Genomic DNA, 15682 nt, shown 5'->3' with positions numbered 1-15682 from the left:
AGATGAATTTTTCCTATTTTAAGTGCAAAAATCGTATTCCATTGGCAAATAGTCTTATTTACCTGCTCAAATCAAGGACAAATATACTAATTTTAAGAACATTTTACTTATTTCTAGTTCTGTTTTTGCAGTGTGAGTTTGATATCAAGGGCCAGATGGTGATTGGATCAGAACATCTCCTGAACTGCAGCTCTTGTAGGCAGTTTGCTGTAGTGGAGGGTATCTGTCCAATGCCGGTGCAGGAAGAGATTGTACACTACAAAAAAGGGAACTAAAAGTAAGTAAAATTTTCTTGAAATCAATGTATTTTTCCTTGATTTAAGCAGGTAAATCAGACTATTTGCCAATGGAGTGAGTATTTTTACCCCTAAAATAAGATAATTAGATATCTTGCACTTGAAATAAGATGATACAGAGGAAATGCTCCTATTTTAAGTGCAAAAATCTTATTCCATTGGCAGATTGTTTAATTTACCTGCTTAAATCAAGGAAAAATACATTAATTTCAAGAAAATTTGACTTGCATTTACTTCCCTTTTTGCAGTGTAGATGCCCAGAGCGAGTTAAAGGCTGACAGAAAGCCATCAGAGTGCACATTATAGTAATAGCCATATATTCATAGTACATGTAAACTCTGTTATAATAACAATCATCTGTATATTATGCTATTGTACATATCTGTAAAACTCTATTCATAGTAATATCCATCTGTATATTATATTCGGTACATATCCAGCTGTAAATTTAATTCGCAATACTAGTTATATATATATATTATACTCATAGGACAAATCTATCAGTAAAATTCTGTCTATACACTGCAAAAAGGGAACTCAAAGTAAGTAAAATTTTCTTGAAATGTTTGTATTTTTCCTTGATTTGAGCAGGTAAATAAGACTATTTGCCAATGGAATAAGATTGTTGCACTTAAAGTAGGAACAATTCATCTTCATCATCTTATATCAAGTGCAGAACAGCTAATAATCTTATTTTAGGGGTAAAAATACTCATCCCATTGGCAAATAGTCTTATTTTGCTGTTCAAATCAAGGAAAAATACACAAATTTCAAGAAAATTGTACTTACTGTTAGTTCCCTTTTTGCAGTGTAATAGTATTCATCTCTATATTTATTCAGTAATAACCCATGTCCTGTACTTATGGAACCATTGTTCATTCTGCACTTGCTGCTAATGCACTTCTGGTTAGACCTAAACTGCATTTCGTTGCCTTGTACCTGTACCTGTGTAATGACAATAAAGTTGAAGCTAATCTAATCATTAGGCTGCCTGGTCGTAATGTTTTGCCTGATCAGAGCACGTCCCGTTAACGGTTCTTTACCTGCGAGCAGAGTTGGGCTCGTGGGCTTCGTCTCGTCTCTATAGATCTGTGTGAATTATAAGCGCCTGGCTCCTTCCTCGTTATCACGTAGCTGTTATCGTAATGAATCTCGGAGGAAGCTGAAGCAGCCCCCTCAGCTCAAACGAAGCGTCTCGGCACGTTAACCCGCTAAAGAATAAAGCCAGAGCCGATCCCCGCCGACATAAACACGCCGTTCTGGTGGATTTACAGCCCGACGTAAAGCCGCCATAAATCCAGGCCGGTTGATGTAAATACTGAAATATGTGTTGCATGTATATTTCATGTTTTTTTTTTTTTGGACTTGAAGGCATTTGATCTAGTCCAGGAGTGAGCAGCGTTTGCAAGGCCTCCCCTACGCCCACGCTGACACACGTCTGGCTGCAGCACCTGCTGAAGAGCCTTTTGTCTCTCGCCTCCCCCTCTCCTCTCCGTTCCTCTGAGATACGGAGGTCTGCGAGTGACGGGTCTTATCATATTTCTCATTACTCTGATGAGTTCAACTTAGCTGGCTTTGATCGGGGCAGCCTGTAAATCCCACAGTACTTTCACTGTTCTAGGCATATATATATATATATATATATATATATATACACTGCAAAAATGGATCTAAAAATAAGTAAAATGTTCTTAAAGTTAGTGTATTTGTCCTTGATTTGAGCAGGTAAAAAGGATGATTTGCCAATGGAATGAGATTTTTGCACCTAAAATAGGAACAACTCATCTCCATCATCTTATTTCAAGTGCAGGATGTCTGATTATCTTATTTTAGGGGTTAAAATACTCATTCCACTGGCAGATAATCTTATTTACCTGCTCAAATCAAGGACAAATACACTAACTTTAAGAACATTTTACTTATTTTTAGATCCATTTTTGCAGTGTATATATTATTTTTTGCACGTGCTTAAGTCTACCTAAAGCTGTGCACTGCAAAAGCAGAACTAAAATAAGTTAAAATTTTCTTGAAATTAATGTATTAGTACTTTATTTGAGTAGGTAAATAAGATAAATCTGCCAATGGAATAAGATTTTTGCACTTTGCACATCTCCACCAACCTATTTCAAGTGCAGTATATCTAAATATCTTATTTTATGGTTAAAATTACTCTTTCCATTGGCAGATAATATTATTTACCTGCTGAAATCAAGGACAAATACACCAATATCAAGAAAAATTTACTTATGTTTAGTTCTGTTTTTGCAGTGTGTAGGAGCGGAGCTGCACACTGCAAAAACAGAACTAAAATAAGCATTTCTTGAAATAAGTATATTTTCCCTGAGCTAAATAGGACTGTATGCCAATGGAATTAGGTTTTTTTTACCCCTAAAATAAGATAATTAGACATCCTGCTCTTGAAATAATGTGATGGAGATGAACTGTTCTTATTGTAAGTGCAAAAATCCTATTCCATTGGTGAATAGTCTTATCTACCTGTTCAAATCAAGGAAAAATACACTCATTACAAGAAGATTTCACATACTTTTAGTTCCCTTTTTGCAGTGCACGGCTGGCGGTGGATGGGCGCCGGCGAAGATCCCGCTGAGCAGACGGATGCGTTGAACGCAGCGTCAGCAGACGACAGCAGCGGGGAAAGAGTGTGTGCGGTTATGTAAAGCAGGCGACCTCACGCTGACCGAGCAGTTGGTAGACAAGAGACGAAGTGACGTAACCTGCACAGAGCCGCCGGCATACATTGAACCATCCGCCGGACACAGACCGAGCGACCGAGCCCTTTCCACCCTGCGATTCAGTTCCTATGCTCTGCAGACTTTTTATGGCATTTAACAAATCTGTGGATGTGGGAGAGGGCAGGCGAGCTCATGTTTTTTTGTTTTTTTTTTTGTTTGTGCTTTAAAGAGCAAACGGCATCCTGCTTATGACGTGGTACACTGCAAAAATGGAACTAAAAATAAGTCACATTTTCTTGAACTTAGTGTATTTTTCCTTGATTTGAGCAGGTAAATAAGATTATCTGCCAATGGAATTTGTATTTTTACCCCCAAAATAAGATAATTAGACATCCTGCAGTTGAAATAAGACGACGGAGATGAGTTGTTCCTATTTTAAGTGCAAAAATCTTATTCCATTGGCAAAACATCTTATTTGCGTGCTCAAATCAAGGACAAATACACTAATTTCAAGTAAATTTTTACTTACCTTTAAGAAAATTCGACTTACTTTTAGTTTCGTTTTTGCAGTGTAAAAACAAGCTGGAGGCCCCTCACACTGCAAAAAGGGAACTAAAAGTAAGTGAAATTTTCTTCAAATTAGTCAATTTTACCTTGATTTGAACAGCTAAATCAGACTATTTGCCAATGGAATGAGTATTTTTATTTTATTTTTTTATTATTTTATGTTTAGTATTTTAGATAATTAGACATCCTACACTTGAAATAAGATGAGGGAGATTAGTTGTTCTTATTTTAAGTGCAAAAATCTTATTCCATTGGCAAATAGTCTGATTTACCAGCTCAAATCAATGGAAAATGCACTAATTTCAAGAGGATTTTACCTACTTTTAGTTCCCTTTTTGCAGTGCAGCCTCAGAAAAGGACTCGGGAGGTCTCCTGAAATGTTGCAGGGCTGCAAATAAAAGTTGAAAATTATAGTTGAGCTGGTTTTTCATGACACACAGAAGCCCTCAGAGTCTCCCTGCCAGTCGTAGCTGCTTTAATCCTGCAGAGGCTCGTGAAAGGGCTACAGCGTCACCAGGCTGTCGCTGTGCAGCAGATGAGTCTTTGTTCTCTGCCATTTTCTCATCCAAAAGTTATCTGCAAAAAAGCTCCGTATTCAGCAGAGACGAGCTGCAGACTGGTCAAAGAAAGGCCAGGGTCGTTAAACGAGCTCCGGCTCAGAACCTTTGGCCTTTTAAACCGCGGGTCGTTTGAATCTTCTGCTTTATGGTGATCGAGGAAGGGGTTCTGTGCTCTGATAAGGAATATCAGCCCCAACCTTAGATTTTAATGAGAGGAGAACCTCCACCTGCTCCACCACAGAGCTTCTGTTGGAACATAAATGATTTAGACACTTAAAATGAGCCCAGATGTTTGTTTTTTCTTTCCGTCTTGTCAGGACTACATCGATGCACATCCCGAGACCATCATCCTGGACCCTCTTCCCGCCATCCGGACTCTGCTGGACCGCTGCAAGTCCTACCAGCTCGTCCACAGGATAGAAAAGTGTATGAAAGGTAAGAGCGCCGCTGCTCAGCTGAAGAATGAGTTGGTTTTGTTGGACGGATAAATTTATCCCTAAAGGAGGGAAAGTTTTCAGAGGTCTGACCAAACCGAAGGGAGCTTTGAAATTCTCTGTTCTGCATCATCAGGGTGTGTTTATCAGGGTTCCCACGGGTCCTTGAAATCCTTGAAAGTTTGTGAATCTGAAAAAATAAATTCAAGGCCCTTGAAAGTTCTTGAAAACAGCCAAAAAAACACCTTGTCCTTGAAAGTCCTTGAATTTTTTTGTGGGGTTGAAAGTTCACACGGATGACGACTCGTGTCATTATTTTACTACCACACGATCTTTTAAAATTATGTTGATTCCGCAGACTTTTAATTTGCAAAAGTACGTTCGCTCTTCTTCGTTAGTTGGTAGGCTACGGTTTAGGCCTACGTGCGTCCAATAGGTTACATTCACGCAGTGTTGCCAACTCAGCGACTTTGTCGCTATATTTAGCGACTTTTCAGAGTCAAAGTCAAAAACTAGCTTAATCAAAGATGAAAGTAAGTGAAACAAATTGATATAATTCTGAACATCTCAATGCTGCACTTTTTTCCCCCATAAAATTCCATGAAACGGTAGGTTAATGCACATCTTATATGTAATGTAGTATGGCATAGCCATGTACTGTGGATATAAATTTAGGCTATGAATATGATCAAAATCAATATAGGCTATAAATTAAGTCCACTTTCTTGCATTGCTTCTGACCCAACAACTTCTATGCCGTTTAGTCTTTTATTGAATTTGCATTGTATTAAAATATGATGACCTATTCAGCGGTCACAGTAGGTAAATGCCGCCACGTGTGGTCCTTGAATTTGAGGAAATTGGTCCTGGAAAGTCCTTGAAAGGTCCTTGAATTTGATGTTCACCAAGGTGTGGGAACCCTGGTTTATATATTGAGCTGAAAGTATTCACTCATCTGCCTTGACTCACATATGAGCTTAGTCAGCTCCCATTCTTAATCCATGGGGTCCAATACGTCGTTGGTCCACCTTCTGCAGCTTCAGCTCTTCTGGGGAAGCTGGTCCACGAGGTTCTGGAGTGTTTACGGGGATTTTTGACCAATCCTGCAGCAGCTAAAGCATTCATTGATCCTTTCAAACCCAGCTATGGAAACTAGGAATGGCTGCCTTTCACATTTGTACCGATACTCAGTACCTCGGTTCTTACACTGCAAAAAGGGAACTAAAAGTAACTAAAATCTACTTAAAATTTGTATCTTTTACCTTGATTTGAGCAGCTAAATAAGATTATTTGCCAATGGAATGAGAATTTCTAACCCTAAAATAAGATAATTAGCTAAACTTCACTTGAAATAAGATGATAGAGATGAATTGTTTTCTATTTTAAGTACAAAAATCTTATTCCATTGGCAAATAGTCTGATTTACCAGCTCAAATCAAAGAAAAATACACTAATTTCAAGAGGAATTTACCTACTTTTAGTTCCCTTTTTGCAGTGTAACGGTACCTATTTTTGGTACTTTTGTGTGTTTTTGTTGGGATAATTGTTAGTTTATTAATAAAATCTAAATTTTTATTCATCTCAAACATATTTATTTCTCATTATCTAAATGAGAAATAAATATGTACCTTATTAATTATTTAATTTTAATACATTTCCTGAATAATAATTAAGGCAGTGCAATAATAACACCAATTTTAACCAAAACAACATTTATCAGAACGAGGTGAATACGGGATTGAAGCTTTGTGTGAATAAAATTCAGGGCATTGTTTTAGTGCAACAGTTTCAGAAAAGAAGGAAAAATTAAAAACGCATTTTATCCCGTTTTGTAAATCAGGGCGGGACACATTTAAGACGAGGAAACGGAGAGACTCTCCTCTCTGCTCTCGTTGCTCTAACTGCAGACGAGTTTCACGGCGAGGCAGCAGCTGTCTGTCTGTCCAGGAGACGCCGTTTGGTGTAGCTTGTGCTTAGAAAATAACTCCAGAGCAATTGTGACTTACGCGGGAAGTCGCCATTAACTGAAGACTGCGTTTACACTGCAAAAACAGACTAAACTAAAAATAAGTTAAAATTTTCTTGAAATTAGTGTATTTGTACTTTATTTGAGTGGGTAAATAAGATAATCTGTCAATGGAATAAGATTTTGGCACTTAAAATAGGAAGAACTCATCTCCATCAACTTATTTCAAGTGCATAATATCTAATTATCTTATTTTAGGGGTAAAATTACTATTTCCATTGGCAGATAATCTTATTTACCTGCTCAAATCAAAGACAAAATGAGCCCAAAATGAATTTTACTTATTTTTAGTTTAGTTTACTCTGTTTTTGCAGTGTAGGTACCAAAACATGGTACAGTTTGATGTTACGTGAATCTGTACCCGGTAGGAGTGACGGTATTCGGTAGTAGCCTATAAAAGTACCGAATTCGGTACCCATCCCTGATGGAAATCCATTCCAAGAAGCTCTCTGCTCACCGATCTGGATCTAATCTGAAGGCCAAATGGAGTCTGGAGGTCTGCAGCGATCGACTCTGCAGAAAGTTGGTGACCTCTGTGCACGGTGGGCCTCAACATCTGCTGCCTCTGCTCCGTCGCTTTATGTAGCCCAGGAAATTAATTTGCAGCACATCCACACATCAAACGGCGTTAAAGTAGCACATTAAAAACTCAGTCAGCATCAACAAAGCACAAGCTTCAACTTTAGATGTTGCTTCACTATTTCCACTTCACGATGGCATGTATTTTATGCAGTGCACCAGTTCCTCCTTCAGCCAAACAATTCCCCGCAGCATGATGCTGCCACCACCGTACGTCCTAGTTGGGATGTTAGTCCCAGGCTTGCAGGATTTATTCCTTTTTACCTCCAAATGCAACGACGGTCTTTAAGGCCAAACAGCTACATTTCAGTTTCAACAGGCCCACAGAACATGTCTCCAAAAGCTCAGGTCTTTATTCTGGAGTCAATTTGTAAACTGATCTGTTTTTTTATGGCTTTGGAGTAATGGCACGCTCTTACCAGCTTTAGACAGCATCTTCACGAGGGGTTTGGCTGTTGCTCTCAGGGTTGAATAATACATTTTGCTCCAAAACATTTTAATCTCTGGGACAAAGTACCCAATTACTTCATAGAGCTGGGCGATAAATCGATTTAAATCTATTAAGTCGAACTTATAATTCATGAAGATATAATTTTTGTAAAATTTGGATTTTATTTTGCCAGTGCACTCATTGGGCTTCCATGAAGAAAACAGCATGCAATGCTGAATACATATTTAGTAAAGAGGAAACTTTCTTTTTTTTACCAGATGAGACACTTTCATTTACTCATTTCATTTTTTTATTTAAGTTAGTTTGAAGTTACACAAGTGAAGTGAAGCCTATTCTTAGCCTTTTGCATAATACCACTAGCAGCAAAGTTATAGTAATATTTTCCATTGTTTATAATGGCATCTTGTTTTCCCAGCATGTTTCACAGCTTTGAATTCAGATCAACTCCCAGACGAAATGCTTAAAATAAAAGCAAGTTTTTAAAATAATTTCTTTAATTTCCAATTAAAAACTCCATTATACCAAACTGATCAATCAGATTTAATATAATAGTTATAATAATATCGCCCAGCGCTGCTCCTGCTGTTTATAGTTGCCTCTGGAAACGGCACCAAACCGTGACCCAGACTTGTGGAGGTCCACATTTGCTCTGCCTGATTTATTTGCTGATTTCCTTTTGAGTTTTTCCATGATGTCACTGCTCGTTTTAGGGGTTTGCCTTGAAATGCAGCGAGATGTTCGCCTCCATGTTTTCTCAGATGAAAGTGGTAATTGTTTTTTGGCCTTTTTATCCGGTTTCCACTGCACCATGTAAGCAGATCTTCGCTTCGCAGTGTTCGGAGTTAACATCGCCGGCGCTTCTGCTCCTTTTATTGTCTTAATTGCGTAAAGCAGGAGATTTCTAAAACAGTAAAGTAGCTGTTGATTCCTGTCTGAGGTCATCAGGGAGACGCAGCTATCTGCAGGATCTCGGTTCTCTCTTCCTCGCCGCTGCCTCCACATTAGATGCCGGACCCTCAGCTGAACCTGTAATTCCTCTCCTTGTTTACAGGAGAACCTCTGAGCTTGTAAACCGGGTTTGGAGTCGTGGACGTTTCCCCCGTCAGCCCATAAAGTGTGTTTTAGCCTGCGGGCGCTGACGACAGGGCCGCATTCCCGATAGGAAATCACATCCCCTCGCCGCCATATAAGGCAGGGAGCATAAACCTTTAAATTATTCCTGGAGAGCGAGGCGCCGCAGGCCGGAGTCAGAGCATTGGATCGGCGTGGCGGACATTTCTTGGCTGTCCTAAAATAGAAGAAGAGGAGCTTTTTTTTTTTTTTTCTAATCCAAACAGACATGATGGCTGTTGCATAACAGCACCGAGCTGCATCGTTTTGTCTCTCTGTCCCCAACAGGATTCAGGGAAGGGGGGGACGACTACAGACTGGGTTTAAACCCGGTTCACCGTGGGAGGCCCAGGACTGAAAGGACCAAACGGATCCTGCAGAAGTCAAACGAGTCTGTGGTTCCTTAAGTCCTCAGTAGTACACAAAATTTCACAATCGGATTGAATTGTATTACAAATTATTATATATTTATTCACATAATCATCGATCATAAAGTGCGTTTCTATGCGGCTTTATTCAGAATAGAACCACTCTGACATGCGCAGTTGCCAAATTCTCCTAAATAAAAACCACAGAAGAAGACGTATTTCCGTCTTTGCCAAACAACAACAAAAAAAAATTAAACAAAGCGTTATTATACGAGTTAATTTGTCTTCCGGGCGCGCAGGCTAGATTTGAATCAGGTTCTAATTACGGTTTAAAAGTTACTGAATAAATAGAAGTTTTTAACTCTTTTAATGTTTCGAACAGAAAGGTTGTATCGGGAGCCCCGAGTTTTACTTCCCGACGTTTTTCCGCCACTCAACATCGTCAGTTTGCTACATTCGGAATAACTTGATCCTGACGAGCGTTTATACGCACGTTGATCGGATTATTAATCAGCATAAACCACCCCTCTCATTCAGATTACAATTTCATTCCGGTTCAGTTTAATCCGATCACAATATTCCGATTGGCTTGTTTATACAACGCATTTTTATTCCGGTCGGCCATTTATTCCGATTACTTTTGTCCATGTAAACGTAGCTATTGTCGGCTTCTCTCCTCCACGTCATTTAAACCGTAAACAGTGACGTTGACACACAGATCAGGAATTGACGTGGCTTCAGTTATTGACCGATAAAGTCAAACGTCCCTTAGCCGCCGGAGCCAGACACACTTTCCCTCCGACAATACTGCCGTCCCGGCCGCCAGATTTTACACTATGAACGCATTGCGGTCAGAGAGATTTCGTTAAAAAACATCAATAAAAATGGTTAAACGTGTCAATGGGGAAAGTACAATTCAGATGCGTGTTATCCCAAACGCTTAGAGGGTGATTGTTCCTTTCCCAAAACCTTATAAAAATATAAAGGAATGATAAACGGCAGATCGCATGAAAAACTGGACACAACAATGTTTGAGGGGAACTACGGCGTGTTCAACCGGACAAAGGTCACTCAGTTTTGGTTCATGAACATTGTGTGCTTAATACACTGCAAAAAGGGAACTAAAAGAAAGTAAAAATGTCTTGAAATGAGTATAATTTTCCTTGATTTGAGGAGCTAAATAAGACTATTTGCCAATGGAATGAGATTTTTGCACTTAAAATAGGAACAATTCATCTCGAAAATAAGATAATTAGATATCCTGCACTTGAAATAAGACGATGGAGATGAATTGTTCCTATTTTAAGTGCAAAAATCTTAATCCGTTGGCAAATAGTCTTATTTACTTGCTCTAATCAAGGAAAAATACAATGATTTCAAGAAAATTTCACTTACTTTTAGTTCCCTTTTTGCAGTGTAGAGCTGGACAATATAGAAACGAGCTTATCGATTAATTAGAAATCATATTGATCGATATCAATTATCAACATGTCAAAACATATATTTTAAGTGCTGCCCTGGACATTTCATGCTGTTGCTTACTGACTTATTTTTAGATACAGAACTCACAAACACTGAATTCAAACTCAACCCTTTATTAACTTTTTTACCAAAACGGTCAGTTTTTAAAAAAGGAAAAAGAACGCGTGCTCTCTGAACTCTTTGAATCTTGTTGACTGGGTCTGCGTCTGTGATTGGCTGGGAGGATGTAATGACTGTAATATTAATCTACATGGCTAAAATACACAAGGAAGGAAAACTGTTATTCTATTTAACTTTTTATATCATCGATTTACATCTATCGATCGATATCTATTGGTATAAATCATTGTCCAGCCCTAAGGCTTAAAAGGTCGGGCCGATATTACATAAAGATATTACCTCGATATTTTTAGGCTGAATGCTGATATACGATATTTATCTCGATATGTTTTTGTTTTCGTAAAGTATTTATAAAAAGGCATCTCTGAATCTGAAATCTTTATAGAGAAAGTCTCTGGTACAAGCAGCTGGAGACAAATGTGAGAAACGGCTGATAAAATAACCTACTGGAACACATAAAAGTGTAATTCTAATGCAACATAGACCATCTCGATATAAGTGATATAGTCTCATATCTCTTTTTAAAAAAAATCTTTATTTTTCAAATTTCGATGTATTGCCCAGCCCTAACGCTTAATGATTAAATTTATTGCTTGATGGCGGCATTCAAATATCTACGTCAGTCTGCTGTAACTATTTTAAGTTACTAATGTATGTTTTACGGTGGGTATAAGTCTGCTATTAATATAAATTATCAAGATTTTAGTTGATTTATCTACCATCTACGATTTATTCATCGTCAGAGCTAAAAATAAGAACATTTTTCTTGAAAGTTAAGTATTTTTCCTTAATTTGAGCAGGTAAATAGGACTAATTGCCAATGGAATAAGATTTTTGCACTTAAAATAGGAACAATTCATCTCCATCACCTTATTTCAAGTGCAGCATATCTAATTATCTTATTTTAGGGGTAGAAATACTTATTCCATTGGCAATGAATCTTATTTACCTGCTCAAATCAAGGAAAAACACTTAAATTTCAAGAAAAATTTTCTTATTTTTAGCTCTATTTTTGCAGTGGGGGGGCCTTTAAATAACCACACTGACATAATTTACAGCTTGTTTGAACAGTTTTGCTCCTGTCTTTTTTTGTCTTTAATGTTGTTAGATAAGGGAAAAATAAATCTGCAACACTGTGAGCATCGCAGCCGTTACATAATCGTTGCTGTCGGAGGTCAGAGCGGCCTGAAGTCCTCTTCCACATGGTCGGAGCGAGTTTACCGTTGGCGTCGCGTCAGTCAGGTCATCACTGTTGCATGTGGAGCTGTAGACCCTCAGGCTAATGGATAGCTGTGCTTCCTGTTTCTTATTGTATGATCAGTGAATATTACTTTAGTATTCAGGGGGGAAAGGTTTTCCAAGTTGAATCATGCGTAATTCTGAGTGGGGTCGGATGTTTGAACGTTTCTGGCGGTGGGGGTTTTGTGAGCATGAGTGTGAAAGCGAAGCAAATTGAGAGGACGAGCGTACCTTTTTGGTGTTTTGACAGACTTTAGGTGACTGCATCCCAGAGTTTAGCTCGGTTTATTCCCATAAACGCCGTCCTTGGCTCCAACGGGTCTGCTCCAGGCGTGCAGTGTTTAGACAGAACCACAGATTGATCCTCCTGCAAGCCCAGCATTCCCGCTCCCATCCGTCGTCCCCTGCTTTCTTTACCATCAATCCTCGGCTTCTGGACCTGAAGCGCGTTCTGTTTGACAAGGTCTCTGTCGTCTGACGGCTTTGTTTGACGTGGCTTTTGTTTTTTTTTTATAACCAGCGGCCGCCGGAATGCGCTGATGTAATGTTGACGTTGCAGCAACAGGTTGTTTTCTGTAAAACATCAAGCGACTACTTTTTGTCCCGGTGAAATAAATAAAATGAGCCCCAAATTGTTTTAAACCCTTACACGGCGCTGTTTGGCTTGCTTTTAGCACACGTGTGATTTTTAAATGCCGCTGTAGTTCCTTACGCACTCCTGCAGCAGCTTCTCCCTCAGTTTACCCCTCAGCTCAGCGAGGTTCTGCACTGCAAAAAGAGAACTAAAAATAAGTAAAATTTTCTTGAAATGTATGTATTTGTCCTTGATTTGAGCAGGTAAATAAGATTATTTGTCAATGCAATAAGTATTTTTACCACTAAAATAAGATAATTAGATATATTTCACTTGAAATAATATGATGGAGATTAATTGTGCCTATTTTAAGTGAAAAACTCTTATTCTATTGGCAAATAATCTTATTTACCTGCACAAATCAAGGAAAAATTACTTATTTTCAAGAAATAATTTGTTATTTTGAGTTCTATTTTTGCAGTGTGCTGACCTTGGCACAGTTAGAGCCCAGCGGCTCGAGGTGCCGAGGGTAGAACGAGGCCCCTGGCTCACAAAGACCGCCATGTTGCCATTGTGTGTTTGTCATCAGCTAATCAGCAGCGCTTTCTAACGGCCCCACTCACTCGTTGCCTGCAGTGGCCCGTCCAAACCGAATCCTGGTTCTAAGCAGGTTTCAGAATGAGCGAAACTATCTGTTTGCTGACTGTAAAGCAAAATCGAGTAAATTTGCTGAGTAAATTTTCCTCATTCGGGGGTGAGCATCTCTGAACTGCAGTTCCATCTAGGACTGCTAGGGGCAGCAACATCACTGTAACGCTGTTGATCCGTGGGTGTATTTACTTTCGCACTGCTTCCTGCTGCATTTTACGCATGACTTTGACCCTAAAAATTGTGTAATTTTAGACATTTCTTCATTATAATCGTCCATTTGTTTATTTATTAAGAAACGCACTTACTCTGTCGCAGCTTCTGCTGTTTGCTTTTGTTTTTGTCAGATAAATAATGACCCGGACGGGCAAGTGTCTGGTTTCATCCTATATTTACATTATTGGAGCCACACGCAAGGAGCAGATGACATATATGCATGACGAAGCCTACAGGATGCTGTTAATTCCCGTCAGGAACTCTGTGCTGCAGGAAGTGATGCAAAGCATGACGGCTTTTCTTTTATTAGAGACAACGTGGCCGAGCGTTTTGGTCCTGATGACGTCGTGGCCTCTTAAGGCTCTGTTAGCTGTTGGGAAACTCATAATGGATGACTGATTGACCAGATGACTTCTTCTTCATGACTGCTGCTCAGGCGTGAAGTTCCCCCCCGTTGCACAACATTGGCAGGGCGCTGCTCGTGGAGTCACGTTACCACGACCCGTAAGGAGGAGCACGTATCGACGCACTCCGGGTTAGCATGTTTGACGGTGAAAACATTGCAAAATAGAGATGCAGGTGGCGCTGCCGACTTTAAGCATGACTGTGATGCTTGTGGGGGAGGAGGAGGAGAATAAGCTTAGATGTTTTGTTTGATTTGCAGAGCTGTCATCTGCCTGTCATATGAGTCAGGTGTTAAACTGTCTACAGCTGAGGCAACAGACCGGACTGAGCAAATCATTACCTAATTTATCTGCTCTGAAAAAAGGGATAGAAAACACACACACACACACACAAAAGGCAGAGGAACTCAAGCTACATGTTTTTACTCTGTTTATACTGCAGTTTTCCTTTGGGTCATCGTTTTTACCAACATATGAATGACTTGAACATGAGAATCTGGTGAAAATGTGCAACTATAATGCACCGATCATATATTTTTCTGGCCAATTTTCTGTCTGATTTCAGTTCATATAAGTTTATATAAGTGTGTGGCATTTACTTTGAAAATGAAAGCGTTACAGATCTATTCGCCGCCTTCTGATTTTTCTCGAACTCGTTCATTTCAGTTTCGCTAAATTTTATTTGTCATCATTCATCTTTCCTTAATCGCTAAGGAATATTAACACCCTCTAAACATTTGTACTTTCCCCACTGACAACGTTTCACCATCGTTAGCGACGTTTTCCTCTGACCGTAATGCCTTCGGTCAACACAGGTCCGACAAGATTCCAGTGAATGGTTGTTGGAGCTAAAAGGTTTCAGCAGCTTCAAATCAGATTCCAAAAATGCTTCATCCCAAACATACAAAACTGGTCCCTCTGGTACATTTATAATGTTTCTCTTTTGTCTTGTGTGTTTACTCGGAGCCTTGCAGCCAAATTACGCTTAAATGTACATGTTGAATGTGCAGCTGGTTAGCACCAAGATTTATCGTGTTAGAAATAATACCAATTTAGTCTGTTAATGAATGACTAAAAATAACAAACATAGAACTGACATTTAAAGGGAAATTAGTGAAATAAATATATTAAATAGTTGAATTAAACGGTAACTTTAGACTAGATAAGCAGAGTTGGATCATTGCCTTTAATGGGCTCTATTTTATGCTACTGGTTGTTTATACTAACTTCTATTTAACCAATAAGGGTGCCATCAGTTAGGTTCATAAACCTGGCAAGTTTTGATAATCTTAGTAATAGGGATGCATGATATATTGGCATAAACGTTGGTATCTGCCACTGTTTATCTTTTATTTTACATATCTGTGTCCAATAAGTGAAACTGGGCCGATATTAACAACCAATGTTTATTTCCATCTAGTTCTTTCTCCTTTGTGCCTTAGTTTCAGGAGGGGAAGGGGACGGGGTTGGTCATGTGACAGTGATGCACCACAGCCAGGATTGTGGGATATTTAACCGAAGCAGAGATGCAATGTGAGCAGTGTGGTTGTTTTTCACAGCATCGGAAAAAAGACTTATGAAAAGCTGCGTTTAAGTCGACTAAAACTCAGTTAGCAGTTTTCAGTCGGTACAAAATTGTACAAAACGGCAATATCAATATCAGATATCGATACTGGCCCAAAATTTCATATCGCTGCATCCCTACTTTGGAACATTGTCTGTAGGATAAAAGATTATTTCAGCTCGATCTAGAGTCATACTGAAAACCCTTTTCAAACCCCTGTTGAGAGCAGTGAAATGCTGGGTAGGAAGACTAATTTCCTGGAGAGGTTAATGTCAAAACACTTAAAGGTGCATAGCCACGTTATTTGACTTTATTTATTTATACGTCAGTAGCTCATTCTAGCTGCATACA

At 39.0% G+C, this 15682-nt stretch overlaps 1 protein-coding gene across 1 annotated transcript in view; it reads left to right on the top strand.

Annotated features, from left to right (window-relative positions):
* Nucleotides 1–15682, top strand: part of itpk1b (inositol-tetrakisphosphate 1-kinase b) — a 49549-nt gene that overhangs the window by 24877 nt on the left and 8990 nt on the right. Inside the window, exon 5 of the mRNA XM_036150485.1 lies at nucleotides 4434–4551. Coding sequence (XP_036006378.1) covers nucleotides 4434–4551 — 118 coding nt within the window. The remainder of the gene's footprint in view (nucleotides 1–4433; nucleotides 4552–15682) is intronic.

The sequence above is a fragment of the Fundulus heteroclitus genome, chromosome 19, assembly GCF_011125445.2.
Source record: "Fundulus heteroclitus isolate FHET01 chromosome 19, MU-UCD_Fhet_4.1, whole genome shotgun sequence".
In the NCBI taxonomy this organism is placed as follows: Eukaryota; Metazoa; Chordata; class Actinopteri; order Cyprinodontiformes; family Fundulidae; genus Fundulus; species Fundulus heteroclitus.
Note: the sequence above shows the minus strand (reverse complement) of the source record. Positions and strands in the feature narration are given on the sequence as shown.